At 40.6% G+C, this 18,294-nt stretch overlaps 1 protein-coding gene across 3 annotated transcripts in view; it reads left to right on the top strand.

Moving 5' to 3' along the window:
* actr3 (actin related protein 3) overlaps positions 1-17,530 on the top strand; it is a 79,963-nt gene extending 62,433 nt beyond the window's left edge. For all 3 annotated transcript variants that reach the window (XM_038789843.1, XM_038789845.1, XM_038789844.1), the window contains 5 exons: positions 186-359; positions 472-564; positions 2,374-2,499; positions 10,904-10,987; positions 16,199-17,530. In XM_038789843.1, the coding sequence (XP_038645771.1) occupies positions 186-359; positions 472-564; positions 2,374-2,499; positions 10,904-10,987; positions 16,199-16,294 (573 nt within the window). In that variant the 3' untranslated portion in view covers positions 16,295-17,530. The remainder of the gene's footprint in view (positions 1-185; positions 360-471; positions 565-2,373; positions 2,500-10,903; positions 10,988-16,198) is intronic.
* The last annotated feature ends 764 nt before the right edge of the window (positions 17,531-18,294 follow it).

Here is an 18,294-nt window from a genome sequence, read left to right as displayed (position 1 = left end):
GTAGGATTTGCATTTTTAACTATTGCATACATGTGTGACAATTTATTGTGATTAATACAATATTTACATGTTGACATCGGAGATGATTGACAAATAGTTCGTTTGGTTTTGTAAGGACTGATTATGATGGGTAGTAAGTGTGAACGTAGTTTTGCTCACTTTTATTTTATTTCTGTCTACTAAAGGAACGTTTCAGTTATGTTTGCCCAGACTTGGTAAAAGAATTCAGCAAATATGATACAGATGGTACTAAATGGATCAAACAGTACACTGGAGTCAATGCCATCTCCAAAAAAGAATTCACCATTGATGTAGGCTATGAGCGATTTTTGGGCCCTGAAATTTTCTTTCATCCAGAGGTAACTTTTATTTGCTGTACTTAACCTTTTCATCAGAATATTTCAATCACAATCTGAATTATATCATTTAGGTTTGTTACTGGTAACTAACATGATGATTTTCTATGTCTAGTTTGCAAATCCTGATTTCACACAACCCATCTCAGAAGTAGTAGATGAAGTCATTCAGAACTGTCCCATTGATGTTAGACGTCCACTTTATAAGGTTAGTGTTCCAAATGTGTGGAATTATTGCTTTGTACATGCACATCATCTAGTTTTATAAGTACTTGGGAAGGTACTGTAACCTTTGAATCCCAATCATCCTCGTCCTTTTCTACCTTTTCATTTGCAAATGTTTGATCAATTTGAACTAGGTTTCCAAGTTTGTCATGAATGTTGATTAGAAGCAATAATGATTCCGATACTGTAGCACCTAACTCAATACTTGCCTTCACCCTTACTAAAAAAATTCCTCATGTTTTCTACTCTTCAACCAATTTGTTGCATACATCCAAATTTCCCGGTTTGCATGAGACGCAGTGATAGCATAGTGATAATGTCACTGAACTAGTAATCCAGAGACCCAGGCTAATGCTCTGAGGGCACACATTCAAATCCCACCACAGCAACTGCTGGAATTAAACTTCAATTAATAAAATCGGGAATTAAAAGCTAGTCTCAATAATAGTAGCCATAAAACTTATCAATTGTAGTGAAAATGTATCTGGTTCACAAATGTCCTTTTAGGGAAGGTTATGTGCCATTCTTGTCCTGCCTGGCCAAAAAGTGACACCAGACCCATAGTAATATGGTTGACACTTACTAGACCATTTACGTCCCTCAGATCAAGGGAAATTAGGGGCGGGCAACACATACTGGCCATACTCCATGAAAGAATAAAGAAAAAAAAAGTTTCTTCGAGATTTATTGTTTATGAACCCTTAAAGCCACGTCCGTTTTCTAAGTCATTAATTCTACCCGCAGGAAGAACTTTTCAAGGAATGTTCAGTATTGATCTGTTGTAATTTATGCTGTACTAAATCCCACTGAACCAAACATCTTTTACTGCCCTGATATTTGATATTTATCAATCTGATAGGGTGCTTTCTGCCCTTGTTACAATCTGTTACAGTTCTACAGATATTTGACAGACTTACTTACTGCTTAGCCACAATACGCATTGTTCATATAATGTGGTGTAACCTACCTTTACAGAGAATGCATAGCAATAAGAATTCACTAAATATGCAACTAAAAAAATGATTAGAGCAGATACTGTTTGGAAACATTGTGGTATGGGCAAGTGAGGCTCCCCATCTGAAAGTTGTAGATTCATACCCAAGAAAGGAAACTGACCAAAGGCAAATTTGAAAGTTGCACATTTGCTTCAACAAGTAGTTTTGCTCTTTTACCCTCCTATGTCACAAACTGGTATTACTGTTTTGTGTATGATTTTAATATTTTTTTGTTTCCGGCCATCCTATTTTAAAGAAACAACAGTCTTTATTATAATTATATTTTCACTCGTATTTTGGTAACCCAACTTTCCTATTCCCCAAGGTTGTGTCTTTCTTATAGTGAGCATACTACTCCTGTTACTTTTATTCTTTTAAGTGATCTTTATTTCCAGAACTCTATTTATTTTAATATTTTTAACTATTTCTGTCAATTACATCTTAGATTTTTTTTCACGATTTATAATTTAATTACACATGTTGCAAAGCTTTATCAAAATTTAGATAATATTCACAATTCTTTCAATTTCTGTGCTCTGCATTTTCCATCTGCTCTCAATAGTTTGGAAAATCTGTTTGAAAATTCTAGTCTACTTTTTTTTTGTTGAGCTTTCCAATATTCTTCATTGGGACCAAACAAAAGCTCCACATTAGTTGGTAGCACAATTGGTTAGCATTAAAAGTAATAACTTTCCTTTAATATCTTTCTATCAACTTTGTGTATTGACTGGATAAAGATTAAAATTGTGCAAATCCCTGAACAATTTAAGACTGAAGAAATGTTTTGTGTCTTTCAGAACGTTGTCCTCTCTGGTGGCTCAACCATGTTCAGAGATTTTGGACGCCGTTTACAGAGAGATTTAAAGAGGAGTGTCGATGCCAGACTTAAACTAAGTGAAGAATTGAGTGGTGGAAAACTAAAGGTTTGTTGTAACAAATTAAATGAAAATGGATATCCAACATTCAGTCCAAAGATAAATGTGCTTGCTAGTTTTGTCACTACTTTCGCTGAAAATCGATTTTGAAGGAAAAAAAATGTTCTTAAAGCTTGCCTGTTTTTCATGCTCTCCTTTGGCATGCTGTTTGGCAGATGCACAAACACTTGTATTCAAACTGAAGCTTGGTGCACTGAATGTTTTTAAAATCTGAAATTGCAAATATTACTCAAAATTGGTTACCTCACTCTTCTGAGTCAGCAGCTTTGGGTTCATGATCTTTCATTTTTAAGTGCACAAACTAGGTGCAGAGATTTTCCAAGGAGTCTGTGATGCAGGCCAGCCTTCTGAGTGGGTACGTTTGTCTCTGCTTTGATTTGATTCATTATTGTCACATGTATTAGTATACAGTGAAAAGTATTGTTTCTTGCATGCTGTACAAACAATGCATACCGTACATAGGGAAGGAAGGAGGGACTGCAGAATATAATGTTACAGTTATAGCAAGGTGCAGAGAAAAGATCAACTTAATACGAGGTAGGTCCATTTAAAAGTCTGATGGCAGTACGGAAGAAGCTGTTCTTGAGTTGGTTGGTACGTGACCTCAAACTTGGGTATCTTTTTCCTGACAGAAGAAGGTGGAAGAGAGTATGTCCGGGGTGCGTGGGGTCCTTAATTATGCTGGCTGCCTTTCCGAGGCAGCGGGAATTATAGACAAAGTCAATGGATGGGAGGCTGGTTTGCGTGATGGACTGAGCTACATTCACAACCTTTTGTAGTTTCCTCCGGTCTTGGGCAGAGCATGCTCCATACCAAGCTGTGATACAACCAGAAAGAATGCTTTCTGTGGTGCATCTGTAGAAGTTGAATGAAAATGAAATGAAAATCGCTTATTGTCACGAGTAGGCTTCAATGAAGTTACTGTGAAAAGCCCCTAGTCGCCACATTCCGGCGCCTGTCCGGGGAGGCTGGTACGGGAATTGAACCGTGCTGCTGGCCTGCTTGGGTCTGCTTTAAAAGCCAGCGATTTAGCCCAGTGAGCTAAACCAGCCCCTCGTTTAAGTTGGTGAGGGTCGTAGCTGACATGCCACATTTCCTTAGTTTTCTGAGAAAGTAGAGTCGTTGGTGGGCTTTCTTAACTATAGTGTCGGCATGGAGGACCAGGACAGGGTGTTGGTGATCTGTACACCTAAAAACTTGAAGCTCACGACCCTTTCTGCTTCGTTCCCATTGTTGTAGACAGGGGCATGTACTCCACTACACTTCCTGAAGTCGATGACAATCTCCTTCGTTTTGTTGACATTGAAGGAGAGATTATTGTTGTCGTACCAGTTCACCAGATTCTCTATCTCATTCCTGTACTCTGTCTCATCATTGTTTGAAATCCGACCCACTACGGGTGCCATGATCTCATTCATGTCTTTAAATAAATATGTAATTTCTTAAACTCATTATTAAAACATTCTTTAGAGGCAGTGCTTTCATATAACATCATATGTACAAACATAGGAATTAGGAGCAGGAGTAGGACATTGAACTCCTGAAGCCTACTCTGCCATTTGATATCATCATTGCCGATCCGATTGTGGCCTCAACTCTCCTTACCTTTTGACTCCCTTCTCAATCTAAATCGCATTTAAAAATATTCAGTGACCTTGCCTCTATTACACTCTGCGGTCAGGGAAAACTTAGATTGACACAGCCTTGTGGGGATGTGGGGCAAGTCGTCTCTAATTCCCGAACTGCAATAATTTGAAAATGGGTCCCTCAACCAATGTGTTTGAGAACCACTGGCCTCAGCTTTAGTGCAGCACTAAAAGAACGCTGCTTTGTCAGGGATGCTATGTTTATGGTATGTTAAATGAAGCCCTATATTATTCTCCAGGACCATGTCCAAGTAACAAGAAAGGTGTCTTGCTCGGTGTTGCTTCCACATATTAAAAACAGATTATCTGGTCATTCATTAATGTGCTGTCATAGGACCCTGTTGTGCATCAATTGTTGTATTATATTGATCTGCAAAGCAGTGCTGCAAAAGTGACACATAGGCTGTAATATTGGGGTAATTTGAGTAGGCTGTTTATAAATCCATACAAGGGAAAATCCGTACAAGGGAAACAAATTTGTTTTTTACTCATGTTTTTTACAAAGCTACAAAGTGGTCTTTAAAATGAGGATGATACAGCTTGATTCATATTTATTGCTTGGCCTTTCTAAGAGCAGTTAAAATTAGTACAGAAGGTATCTCGCCAAGATTCCTTGAAAAGCACCGACCAAATCCATAAACTCTGCACTTAAAAAGATTAGGGTAGTAAAGGTATGGGAACACTACGCCTGCAAGTTCTTGCCAAGCCACAATCCGTCCTGACTTGCAACTATATTGCACTTCCTTCATTACCACTGGGTCAAAAACCTTGAATAACCTTTCCAACAGTCTAGTTCAGGGGTGGGCAAACTACGGCCCGCGGGCCGCATGCGGCCCGCCAAAGGTATTTCTGCGGCCCACCAAGTCATTTTTAAAAAAAATATTTAAAAAAAATCTTTTTTTTTTTATTTAAAAAAAAAAAAAAAATTTTTTTAAGGTTAATGGGGGGGGGGGGGGCTGTTGGGTTACTTACTGGTATAGGGTGGATACGTTCACTTGAGTAGGGTGATCATTGCTCGGCACAACGTCGAGGGCCGAAGGGCCTGTTCTATATGAGGCGCCCAGAATCATAACCGGGTGAAGTAATTATTTTACTTAATATACTATGCGGCCCTTTGTGAATTGTGAATTTCTGAATGTGGCCCTTGCACGGAAAAGTTTGCCCACCCCTGGTCTACTCTATTCCCCATATCATCTTATAAACCTCTATCAAGTCGCCCCTCATCCTTTTCAGTTCTAATAAGAAAAGGCCGAGCACCCTCAACCTTTCCTCGTCAGACCTACTCTCCATTCCAGGCAACATCCTGGTAAATCTCCTTTGCACCTTTTCCAAAGCTTCCACATCCTTCCTAAAATGAGGCGACCAGAACTGCACACAGTACTCCAAATGTGGCCTTACCAAGGGTTTGTACAGCTGCATCATCACCTCATGGCTCTTAAATTCAATCCCTCTGCTAATGAACGCTAGCACACCATAGGCCTTCTTCACAGCTCTATCCACTTGAGTGGCAACTTTCAAAGATCTATGAACATAGACCCCAAGATCTCTCTACTCCTCCACATTGCCAAGAACCCTACCGTTAACCCTGTATTCTGCATTCATATTTGTCCTTCCAAAATGGACAACCTCACACTTGTCAGGGTTAAACTCCATCTGCCACGTCTCAGCCCAGCTCTGCATCCTATCAATGTATCTTTGCAGCCGACAACAGCCCTCCTCACTATCCACAACTCCACCAATCTTCGTATCGTCAGCACATTTACTGACCCACCCTTCAACTCCCTCATCCAAGTCATTAATGAAAATCACAAACAACAGAGGACCCAGAGCTGATCCCTGTGGTACGCCACTGGTAACTGGGCTCCAGGCTGAATATTTGCCATCCACCACCACTCTCTGACTTCTATCGGTTAGCCAGTTCGTTATCCAACTGGCCAAATTTCCACTATCCCATGCCTCCTTACTTTCTGCATAAGCCTACCATGGGGAACCTAATCAAATGCCTTACTAAAATCCATGTACACCACATCCACTGCTTTACCTTCATCCACACTTGGTCACCTCCTCAAAGAATTCACTGAGACTTGTGAGGCAAGACCGACCCCTCACAAATCCGTGCTGACTATCCCTAATAAAGCAGTGTCTTTCCAGATGCGCAGAAATCCTATCCCTCAGTACCCTTTCTATGACTTTGCCTCCCACCGAAGTAAAACTAACTGGCCTGTAATTCCCAGGGTTATCCCTATTCCTTTTTTTGAGCAGGGGCATGACATTCGCCACTCTCCAATCCCCTGGTACTACCCCTGTTGACAGTGAGGACAAAAAGATCATTGCCAACGGCTCTGCAATTTCATCTCTTGCTTCCCATAGAATCCTTGGATATATCCTGTCAGGCCCGGGGGACTTGTCTATCTTCAAGTTTTTAAAATGCCCAACACATCTTCCTTCCTAACAAGTATCTCCTCAAGCTTGTTTCTCCCAGTCTGTTTCACACTGTCCTCTCCAACAATATGGCCCCTCTCATTCGTAAATACTGAAGAAAAGTACTGGTTCAAGACATCTCCTATCTCTTCTGACTCAATACACAATCTCCCTCTACTGTCCTTGATCGGATCCAGCCTCGCTCTAGTCCAGGGGTGGGCAAACTACGGCCCGCGGGCCGCATGCGGCCCGCCAAAGGTATTTCTGCGGCCCACCAAGTCATTAAAAAAAAAAAAAATGTTTTTAAAAAAAAAAAAAAAATTTTTTAAATTTTTTTTTAAGGTTAATGTGGGGGGGCTTTTGGGTTACTTACTGGTATAGGGTGGATACGTTGACTTGAGTAGGGTGATCATTGCTAGGCACAACGTCGAGGGCCGAAGGGCCTGTTCTGTGCTGTACTGTTCTATGTTCTATATGAGGCGCCCAGAATCATAACCGGGTGAAGTAATTATTTTACTTAATATACTATGCGGCCCTTTGTGAATTGTGAATTTCTGAATGTGGCCCTTGCACGGAAAAGTTTGCCCACCCCTGCTCTAGTCATTCTCCTATTTCTCAACATTTGTGTAAAAGGCCTTGGGGTTTTCCTTCATCCTACCCGCTAAAGATTTTTCATGCCCTCTCTTAGCTCTCATAATCCCTTTCTTCAGTTCCCTCCTGGCTGTCTTGTATCCCCCCCAGCGCCCTGTCTGAACTTGTTTCCTCAGCCTTACATAAGTATCCTCTTAACAAGGCATTCAACCTCTTGTCAACCATGGTTCCCTCACTCAACCATCTCTTCCCTGCCTGACAGGGACATACATATCAAGGACATGTAGTATCTGTTCCTTGAACAAGTTGCACATTTCAATTGTGTCCTTGCCTGACAGCCTATGTTCCCAACTTATGAATTTCAGTTCTTGTCTGACCCTTCCCCCAATTGTAAACCTTGCCCTGTTGCACGCACCTATCCCTCTCAATTACTAAAGTGAAAGTCACAGAATTGTGGTCACTATCTCCAAAATGCTCCCCACTAACAAATCTATCACTTGCCCTGGTTCATTACCAAGTACCAAATCCAATATTTGCCTCCCTCTGGTCGGACAATCTACATACTGTTAGAAAAGCGTCCTGGACACACTGCACAAACACCACCCCATCCAAACGATTTGATCTAAAGAGTTTCCACTCAATATTTGGAAAGTTGAAGTCACCCATGACTACTACCCTGTAACTTCTGCACCTTTCCAAAATCTGTTTCCCAATCTGTTCCTCCACATCTCTGCTGCTATTGGGGGGCCTATAGAAAACTCCCAACAAGGTGACTGCTCCTTTCCTATTTCTGACTTCAACCCATACTACTTCAGTAGGCAGATCCTCCTCGAACTGCCTTTCTGCAGCTGTTATACTAGCTCTAATTAATAATGCAACCTCCCCACCTCTTTTACCACCCTCCCTAATCTTATTGAAACATCTATAACCAGGAACCTCCAACAACCATTTCTGCCTCTCTTCTATCCAAGTTTCCGTGATGGCCACCGCATCGTAGTTTCAAGTACCGATCCATGCCTTAAATTCACCCACCTTATTCCTGATGCTTCTTGCGTTGAAGTATACATATTTCAACCCACCTCCGTGCCAGCAAGTACTCTCCTTTGTCAGTGTTACCACTGCCTCACTACACGCTTTGACATCCTGAACATTGGCTACCTTAGTTGCTGGACTACAAGTCCGGTTCCCATTCCTCTGCCAAATTAGTTTCAACCCTCCCGAAGAGTACTAGAAAACCTCCCTCCCGGGATATTGGTGCCCCTCTGGTTCGGATGCAACCTGTCCGCTTGTACAGGTCCCACCTTCCCCAGAATGCGCTCCAATTATCCAAATACCTGAAGCCCTCCCTCCTACACCATTCCTGCAGCCACGTGTTCAACTGCGCACTCTCCCTATTCCTAGCCTCGCTCTCACGTGGCACCGGCAACAAACCAGAGATAACAACTCTGTCTGTCCTGGCTTTTAACTTCCAGTCTAACTCCCTAAACTTGTTTATTACATCCACACCCCTTTTCTTACCTACGTCGTTGGTACCAATGTGCACCACGACTTCTGGCTGCTCACTCTCCCCTTTAAGGATCCTGAAGACACGATCCGAGACATCCCTGGCACCCGGGAGGCAACATACCATCCGGGTGTCTCGCTCGCGACCACAGAATCTCCCATCTATTCCCCTAAACATTGAGTCTCTTATCACTATTGTTTTTCTATTCTTCCCACTTCCCTTCTGAGCCCCAGAGCCAGACTCAGTGCCAGAGACCTGGCTGCTAGGGCCTTCCCCCGATAGGTCATCATCATCATCTCTCTCCCCCCCCCCCCCCCCCCCCCCCCCCAGCAGCATCCAAAACGGTATACTTGTTTTGAAGGGGAACGGCCACGAGGGATCCTTGCACTTTGTCTGCCCGTTCGTTTACTTTCCTCTGACTGTAACCCAGCTATTCTTGTCCTGTACCTTGGGTGTGGCTATCTCCTTGTAACTCTTCTCTATTACCCCCTCTGCCTCCCAGATGATCCGAAGTTCATCCAGCTCCAGTTCTCTAACATGGTCTCTGAGGAGCTGGAATTGGGTGCACTTACTGCAGGTATAGTCAGCGGGGATACCGGTGGTATCCCTCACCACCCACATCCTACAGGAGGGGCATGCAACTGCCCTAGCCTCCATCCCCTCTTGCCTTACAGAATATAGCTGCCCTGTAGACCAACTGGAACTCCGACCTCCGACTCTGCTCCCAGTCAGCTGTGCTCTGTAAACTCCCAGCTCCCTTCGCGCTCTGAGGAAATGAAATGAAAAGCAGCACCTTACTCCCTCTTCACCTAACTCCCTCAGTCACCAAACTCTCACTATAGCACTCAAATGGACCCAAATTCAGCACTCCATCAGTCACTAAATTCTCTCTATAGTACTCAAATGCACCCAAATTCAGCACTAAGTGCAAACAAAGTCTGCACTGTAACTAGCTCAGATTTCTACTGTGACTCTAGCCTCTGAAAACTGGCCTAATCCAATTAACTAATTAACAAGCTGCAAGTAGTTACAAGTAGAACCTTTGTTTAAACCTGTTTGAAAAATCACCTTCTCAACCAAACAGCAACTTTTAAGTTAATTAACCAAATAAAATACTAGACTTTAGATTTTAAAAATTAATATCCCTCAGTCACCAAACTCTCACTATAGCACTCAAATGCACCCAAATTCAGCACTCAATGCAAACAGATATTGTTTTGCTTAATTGGAATATAGTTGCAGGTTTAAGAAGTAAGTTAAGGTTTTCTCTTTTACGTAACTTGACTGTAAAACCCTTTCTTTGCTAATGTGATTAATTATGTGTTTAAATTGAAGTTTGTTTTAAAATACATAATACCTATTGGTCAGTGTCATCACTCCTGTGGTGCAGTAACATTTCATCACAGTTTTACAAATTGCAAATAGTTGGGTTCTCGTCTGGGATCCTAACATCCAAAATACTGAGTCACCTGCTAAATGGGTTGCTTGTCAATGGTAGCATATGTGCTATAAAGTCAATAACTTAAATTCCCATTGAAGAACTTTTCACTTAATGAGCGATGTCCAACTGTGATTAGTTTATAAATCAGCTTCCAGTATCAGAAATACTCAGTTGTTTATCTTTAAACATTTCCAGATGCGTTTTCTTGCCAATTGTGCCTGCTGGTTTTCACTGCAGGAATTATGATAGCTATTATTTGAGGCGTCGCTCCAAGAAAATATAATGGGGCATCCGTCTCGAGGGAGTTCTCGATGTTTGGTGACCATATATAACTGGCATAACGACAGCCATAGATTATACAACTGTTTCATGTTGGAGATAAAAATAATGAGAAGCAACTCAAAGGATTCTTGTGCATCAACTTCCTCTCGTGCCAAAGATTCTTTGTAACTTCCATTCCGAAGGAATCAATAATCCTGGTAGAACGTTTATCGACTAAGGGAAAAATTAGCATGCAGACTAGAGCTGAATGCTTCTCACGTCATAGGTGTCAACCTCTGTGACAAATAAGGACCAGATATTTTGAATTGTGAAGAATCTTTTTTTATAGTTTAAAAAAAAATTGTCCTGGACAGCTGATTTGAAGGTTTCTTCAAATCCTTCTACATTAATAGGTTTGCAGTGCTTGGCTTTCAATAAAATTAGAGATCTGAATTTGACTGTTTGAGAATTGTGCACTTTGAAGTATAATTTACACACATTTGTTATAATCATATTCCTTTTTCACAGCCTAAACCAATTGATGTTCAAGTAATCACCCACCACATGCAGAGATATGCCGTATGGTTTGGAGGGTCTATGCTAGCATCCACTGTGAGTAATACTACATACACAAATATATTTTTATATATATTATTTATATATATATATATATATATATATATATATATATATGTGCGTGCATGTACTTTATATTTTATCACTCTTAAAATGCATAAAGGTTGGCTATGGTAAGTATTAATGTCCTTCTGTCTTTCCAGAATGTCCAAATTTTGTTTTATAAATGCAAGATTTGGTTCTTTTTTTTTAGTCGAGGTTTTCATCAACCAAAGTTATTGTTGGTTTTAAATAAATCCAGTACCATTCTTGACACCTCAAATACTGAAGTGATCCATGTCCATATGCAAGAAGCCCTGGACAACGCTTGGGCTGTTAAGTGGCATCCAAACCATGTTGGTGCCAGGCAATAACCATCTCCAATAAGTGTAATTCTAACCATCTCCCTTGACCTTCAATGAAGCTACCATCACGGAATCCCTCACCATCACCAACCTGGAGCCCTATCATTTACCTGAATCTTAACTAAGCTTGCTCGTGATTTTGTGGCTATAAGAGCCGATCAGAGACTGGGAATTATGTGGTGAGTAACTCTCCACCTGACTCAACAAAGCCTGTTCACTATCCACAAGGTACAAGTCAGAAGTGTAATGGAATATTCTTGAATTGCCTGGATGAGTGCAGCTTCTTGAGAGACACAAGAAGCTGAACACCATCCAGGACAAAGATCCCTGCACCCCAATGCACAGTGGTGGTAGTTTACAAGATGCACTGCAGCAAGGCACCTTCCAGACCAGCAATGATAAAGTTTAGATTGGCCATGGAAAAAGACCAGGAACAATCCAAAACAGGGATAATTAATTGTGGGAAGCCAAATTCCATGGATGAGAATGAATCCGAGTCAATTGAATTGGAATCAAATGTTGGTAGAACAATGGGCCACTTTCAAAGAAAAAGTATTGGGGGCAATGTCAAGGTAGGACAAAGACATCAGACCATGATGGAAGAGAATAGAGGTGAAGATGAAAAGGAAGATGCGCACTTAAGGGCAGAAAATACAATAATGAATCTGACTGAATGTAGAAGGACCTGAGCTGAGGTGAAAAAACTAAGAAACTGAGAAGAGAGCATGAAAAGAGACTAACTGCTAACATAAAAGGGAATCCCAAGGCCTTCTAAGAATGTATAATTATTAAGAGGGTGGTGAAGGAGTAGGGCCAATTAGGGATGAAAATGGGGACTTGCATGTAAAGGCAGGAGAAATAGCGGAGGTATTCAAAAAGTACTTTGCATCTGTCTTTATAAAGGAAGAAAATGCTAGCTACCCAGGCTGATGTGAGAGGAGGTAACTCGTACATGAAGAAAAAATTACAATTGTGAATGAGGAAGTATTAGGCTATCTGCATTTTAAGGTACCAGGACCAGATGAGATGCATCCATGGGCACTGAGGGAGGTGGAGGAATTGCAGAGGCACAAGTGATAATCTTCCAGTCTTTCTTAGACACAAGGACAGGTATACTGCGAAAAGGGGTGCAAAAATAAAGTTGACAACCAGACTAGTCAGTTTGACTTCAGTGGTCGGGAAATCTCTGGAAACTATAATTTGCGACAAAATCAATAGTTGCCTAAACAAGTGCAGGTCAATTAAGAAAAGCCAGCATGGATTAATGAAGGGAAAATCATGTTTAACTTGCTGAATTTCTTTGAGGTGGTAAAAGAGAAGATTGACGAGGGCAACGGTGTTGATGTGATGTATATGGTTTTTCAAACGGCATTCAATACAGTGCCATACAACAGACTTGAGATCAAAATTCTAGCTAATGGAATAAAAGAAACATAACCACTTGGATAAGAAATTGGCTGAGTGACAGGAATCAGAATAGTGAGAATTTATTTTCCAGCTTGGAGAAAGATTTGTAGTGTAGTTCCATGGGGGTCAGTGTTGGGACTTTTGGTCTTTCTGATGTATAGTATTGACCTAGACTGTGATGGTCGGTACCTAGACTGTGATGGTCGATATGATTTCAAAATTTACAGATGATACGAAAATTGGAAACATCAATTTCAAATGGAGAAGACATGTCGGTAAATTGGGCATGCAAAAGTGGCAGCTAAAGTTCAATGCAGAGAAGTGTGAGGTGATTCACTTTGGCAGGAAGAATATGGACGGACAGCAAAAAATAAAGAGAGAACGCTAAAGGATGGACCTTGATGTATTTGTTTCTTAATTTTTTCATCTTCCCCCAAAAGTCATCAAAGATGGCGATGCATTTTGAGAGAACGAGAACAGTTAATGAAGCGCATAGTATCTTAAGCTTTATTCATTGGGACATTGAGTGCAAGAGTAAATAGATCATATTGAACTTGTATAAGGCACTATTAAGGTCTTATCTGGAGTACTGCATTCAGTTCTGGCCATCGTATTTGAAGGATGGGACGGCATTAGAGCTAGTACAAAGGAGATTCAAGAATGAATCCGGGGATAAACAACTGCAGCAATGAGGAGAGATTGGAGAGGTTGGGACTTTTCTCCTTAGAAAAAAGCAGGCTGAGAGGACACTTGATAAAGGTTTTTGAGATCCTGAGGTAGTATGCGCAGGATAAAAAGTGAGAAACTTCCAATTCGAGAACAGAGGGCAGAAATTCAAAAGTAATTGGGCATAAGGAGTAAAAGTGATATGGGTAAAGAGTTTTCTCCCAGAGCGTACTTGGATTCTGTATAAAAAAACTTCTGAGAGAATGGCAGAGGCATGTTCAAGGTAGTAAAAAGGGAACTGGATTGCAGTCTGAAAATGTGGCAGGTTTATGGGTATGAGTTGGGGAGTGGTATTAGATTGAATGCTTTTTCAGAGAATCAGTGCAGACTTGATGGGCTGAATGGCCACCTCCGCATTATAAAGATTCTGTGAACCTCTGCCATTTAGAAAGACAATGGAAGCAAATGCATGGGAACCTCACCGGCAGGTTTCCCTCTAAACCACACGCCATTCTGATTTCGGAACGGTATTGCCATTCCTCACTGCCATCTGGTCAAAATTCTGGGGGTGAGTCCCTTCCTAACATGTTCCTACGTACGATGGACTTCAGTTCAAAAAGGTGGCTCAGCACCACTTTTCAAAGGAATGAGCAATAAACGCTGGCCTTGCCAGCGGTGCTCATGTCCAGTGATCTTTTTATAATTTTTGAAATGAAACATTGAAATATAACAATCTGCGAAATAGTCCGAGGTGCTCTTCCTTTCCAGAAGTCTGAGCTTTTTAATAATTATGTTGTGTGGTGCATGTTTACAACTTATGATGCTTATGTTTATATACATATAACATTTGCAAGTCCTAAGATGTCATACTATTTAGTGGAAGAATATTATACAGTGTGAACGTTACTATGAATCTGTCGAAAAGAGATGCTGAAGCTTTTCATCTTGCACTCATCAGGACAAATGCATGAATGCCAAATTTTAAATTATCACAATTTATACTACAGGCAAAAAGTGTGCTGATTGGTGGCAAGTCTACTCTGGCTGAGATATTGCTATGATTAAGCAATCAGCTCCCCAAACTCCTGGGTAATTCATAAAAGACATGAGGCTTTAAAATATTCCTTTTTGCAAAAAAAAAAGGTTCCCAGTGTATGAGCGTATGTCACTTCTAGCGAGCGTAAATGAACCACATTATGAGATTATCTTGTTGGTGTATATTATTGCGCCGAGGGTTGTTCGGCAAGAGCTGCCAAATTGTCGATCACATCTAACAGGTGTTTTGTTTTGGGTTTTGTACAGTGTAGACTATATTCTGCTTATTACGACCAGCCAAAGGAACTTGCTGTTTGATTCAATCAGGGAATCACTGGTACATACAGTCGATGTACCTAGCATCGCACCGACACTGGAATTCATATACTCCCATATGACATTGCTCTGTCATGTAATGGGCAGAATATATTTTTGGCCTGAATTAACATGTTGTTCAAATTATTGAAATACCTTGGATAATTTGAGCTAGACTGGCATTTTCCAGGTCCAAAAGTAATTGCTCTTGGTGCATTTGCAAGTTTGTACTTAGCATAATTTTATCAGCAATCTTGTGAACAGGGTGCTAGCTTTTTGCGCACCTTGTAAGCTTGACACAAAAATAGAGCACAGTAAATCTAAACTGCAGGGCAGTGGCTGTCTGGATCCAACTGTTGTTTGCTCCATCGTGCGAACTCGCAATTGGGCTAAAGGCCATTAGTTGTGAACCTGCAAAGTGCCCCATCTACCTCAATTCCTGGAGAGGCAAAGTGTCTCAAATTTGAATAGGTTAAGCCAGGCTTTTCACTTTGCTACTGTCTAGTGGCTATGCAGGTGATAGTTTCCACTCAATGCTACCGTCAGTCCTAAAAGACGGTCTGCCTACGACACAATTAAGCAATATCTTGTATGAATTTCAGTGCTGATGCAATGCCAGGTATTTAGGCTGTACATCCCAACAACTGGCTGATCGAATCAAACAATATGTTATTTTGGTTGTAGTTTGTAACAGGCGGAATACAGCCCACGCTTAAAAAACACAAGGCAAAATATGCACTGTGTGATGTGACTGCGATTGGGTAGAACTTGCTGAAAAATGTTGACTGTGCTAATATCTGCACTGACCAACCTGAGATAATTAACCAAGGTTGTAACATGGTTCACTTATGCTTTCTGGAAGTGGCTTATGTTCATGTACGAAGTGGCCCATTTTCTCTGTAAACAAAAGGCCTTGCATTCTCTTTGACCTGTGAGCTAGGGGAGCCTATAGCTCCTTGTTGCTTTCTCTATGGCAGCACTTAGGTCAGAGTTGACTTGATAACTGATTAACACCTTCTGTCGTATAAATTATTGTGATCTTTTGAAATTTGGTATTTTTGCACTTGTCCTGGTGAGTGCAAGACTAAATGCTTTGACAACGTTTCTCCAGCAATATTCAAGTTCTATACTCCTGAGCATCCATTTATTAATCGGCTGTTCAGTCATTTAAAATGAAGGCCAGATTAGGCTGCACATTCCACCCCTGTTGTCAGGGGGAATTCGATAAGGCATGCAGTGAAATAGGAATTGCATTACAGTATCAACATCTGGACTGGTGTTGGAAGAAGGTTTGTAGTTAGTGATACCACCTTAAAACATAATTTAATGGAAGAAATATATTTCTGAATGCGTTATTCTTCAGCATTTCAACTGTTTTCTCTTGACCCTTTCACCTGAGATGCTTTTGTCTCTTTTATAGCCGGAGTTCTACCAGGTATGCCACACCAAAAAAGATTATGAGGAGATTGGCCCCAGCATTTGTCGCCACAATCCTGTATTTGGAGTCATGTCTTAAGGATGATCTCAATATTGTAAGGGCTGAAGGGAGCCTTGCTTTTGGGGCCTGTTATGTCTGAATGGCTGGTGTTGCGTTCTTAAAAATGGCTTGACTTTTAAAACGGATGACCAAACAGTATGTGGCTGGCAAATTTAATAATTGAAAGTGTCTTAAAATGGGCTAAATTGAAAGAAGCCAAAATATCAACTTTTTTTTTCTTTTATTAAACATTTTGGATCAGTTTGTAAGAAAATTCTATAATGGTTTTAGATCAGGTTTATGCCCTAAAATAATTTTGCAGGTGGGAAATCCAAGACCAGGATTTGTGAGATTAGAATGTAAACTCTCCCATACTTGAATTGTACACTCAAATATGTACAATACAAGAGCGTGTTTATTTTTCATACTGATTTTTTTTATACATCAGGTGGGGAAAGTGAGGGAATTAGGTCATGAAGTAAAATAATAAATGGCAAGAAAATTAATACTTAGTGGAAGTCTCGGTGATGTACTGGTCAATAGGGATTGCACCTTGAAAAAAATCTCAAAACAAAATATAATGAGAAATGGATTTCTGAGAACTGAACCAGAGATGTACTTATCCTTTAATTAATGTTGGAGGTCTTTTTTGCCTTGAGTTGGAATCTTTTTACTGTCAGCACGGCTGGCTGAGACATCTTGTGTCCAAGACCACATAACTAAAATACAAACATTTCATCAAGCTCTGCCTTGAACAAACTGAAACTTTCCTAGCAAAGGAAGAGGCATTCCAGCACTAACTATTGGAAAGGATAAATTGTGAATTTTAATTTGTCTTTTTTAAATGTGGATTTCTTGTTTGTGTACAGCACTGACTGGTGTATCTATGCTCTTCTAGAAATATCCTCTCAGAAAAGCCTAAAAAAAAATTGTATCAGCATCTAATAAGCTGCAAAACAGTTTGTGCAAGTCGTATGACTGCTCATTTGTGACTCCAGTCTGTTCCCAAAAGAATAACGAACTGTATTTCCTAATATCAAATATGGCTAACTCCGCAAGTGCTTTGGGAACTAAGGAACTATTTCTTATTCATACTAACAGATGCCTGCTAGTGCTTTCTGAATACTGAATGCATTTCTTCCTGCAAAAAAAGACTGTTGGACCAGTATTGTAGTTCTAGAGCCTCATTTTGATTTAAACCAAATAATCTAATGATCAAAGTGGTGTATTTAATGCCTTGCACCATTCCAATAAAGGCACAAAATTCTTTTTAAACTTTTGGCTTTGACTGGTTATTTAAAAAAAAAACAGAAATCTCTTTGTGCATGTACCTCTTCAACTAGGAGAAATAGAAGCGACTGACATTTATGGTGGTTTCTACCTCTAAGAATCAACCACTCCTGAAAGTGAGCCTTCACTTGTGTTCTACAGGTGTTATCATTTGCGTGGATATCCAAATTAATTTTGCGGCGTTGTATTTTTTGGTTTGGTCTCATCACTTCTCTTTACTCGATCATCTGAACTTTGCAAGCTGGCAGCACAGCACCAAACTAGGCTGAGTTGGGCTACAAATGTAGGACAAGCTCGGTGAAGAGTAAGAACCGCAGGAATGAAAGAATAAATATAATTATCGCCTTTAGAAAATTAATTATTACAGCTGCTGTGCTGAACCACATATTCTTATTGTGATGGTCTTTTTAAATTTTCTCTCCTTCCATTGAAGATATCTCCAGATAAACTCTCCAATTTGAACCAGCCAGGCTGAGCAATACTTTTCAGAAAATAGCAGAGACTCAAATTTAAATAACTTTTTTCAGTTGTTCCATCACACATAGCATCATAGAATCCCTACAGTGCAGAAGGAGGCATTCAGCCCATTGGGTCTGCACCGACCCGCCAAATGTGCACCCTGCCCATGTCCACGCCCTGTCCTATCCCTGTAACCCAACCTGGACACTAAGGGGCAATTTAGCATGGTCAACCCACTAACCTGCACATCTTTAGGCTCTGGGAGGAAACTAGAGCACCTGGAGGAAACC

Source organism: Scyliorhinus canicula, chromosome 2, assembly GCF_902713615.1.
Source record: "Scyliorhinus canicula chromosome 2, sScyCan1.1, whole genome shotgun sequence".
In the NCBI taxonomy this organism is placed as follows: Eukaryota; Metazoa; Chordata; class Chondrichthyes; order Carcharhiniformes; family Scyliorhinidae; genus Scyliorhinus; species Scyliorhinus canicula.
This window is presented reverse-complemented; position numbering and strand designations above follow the sequence as displayed.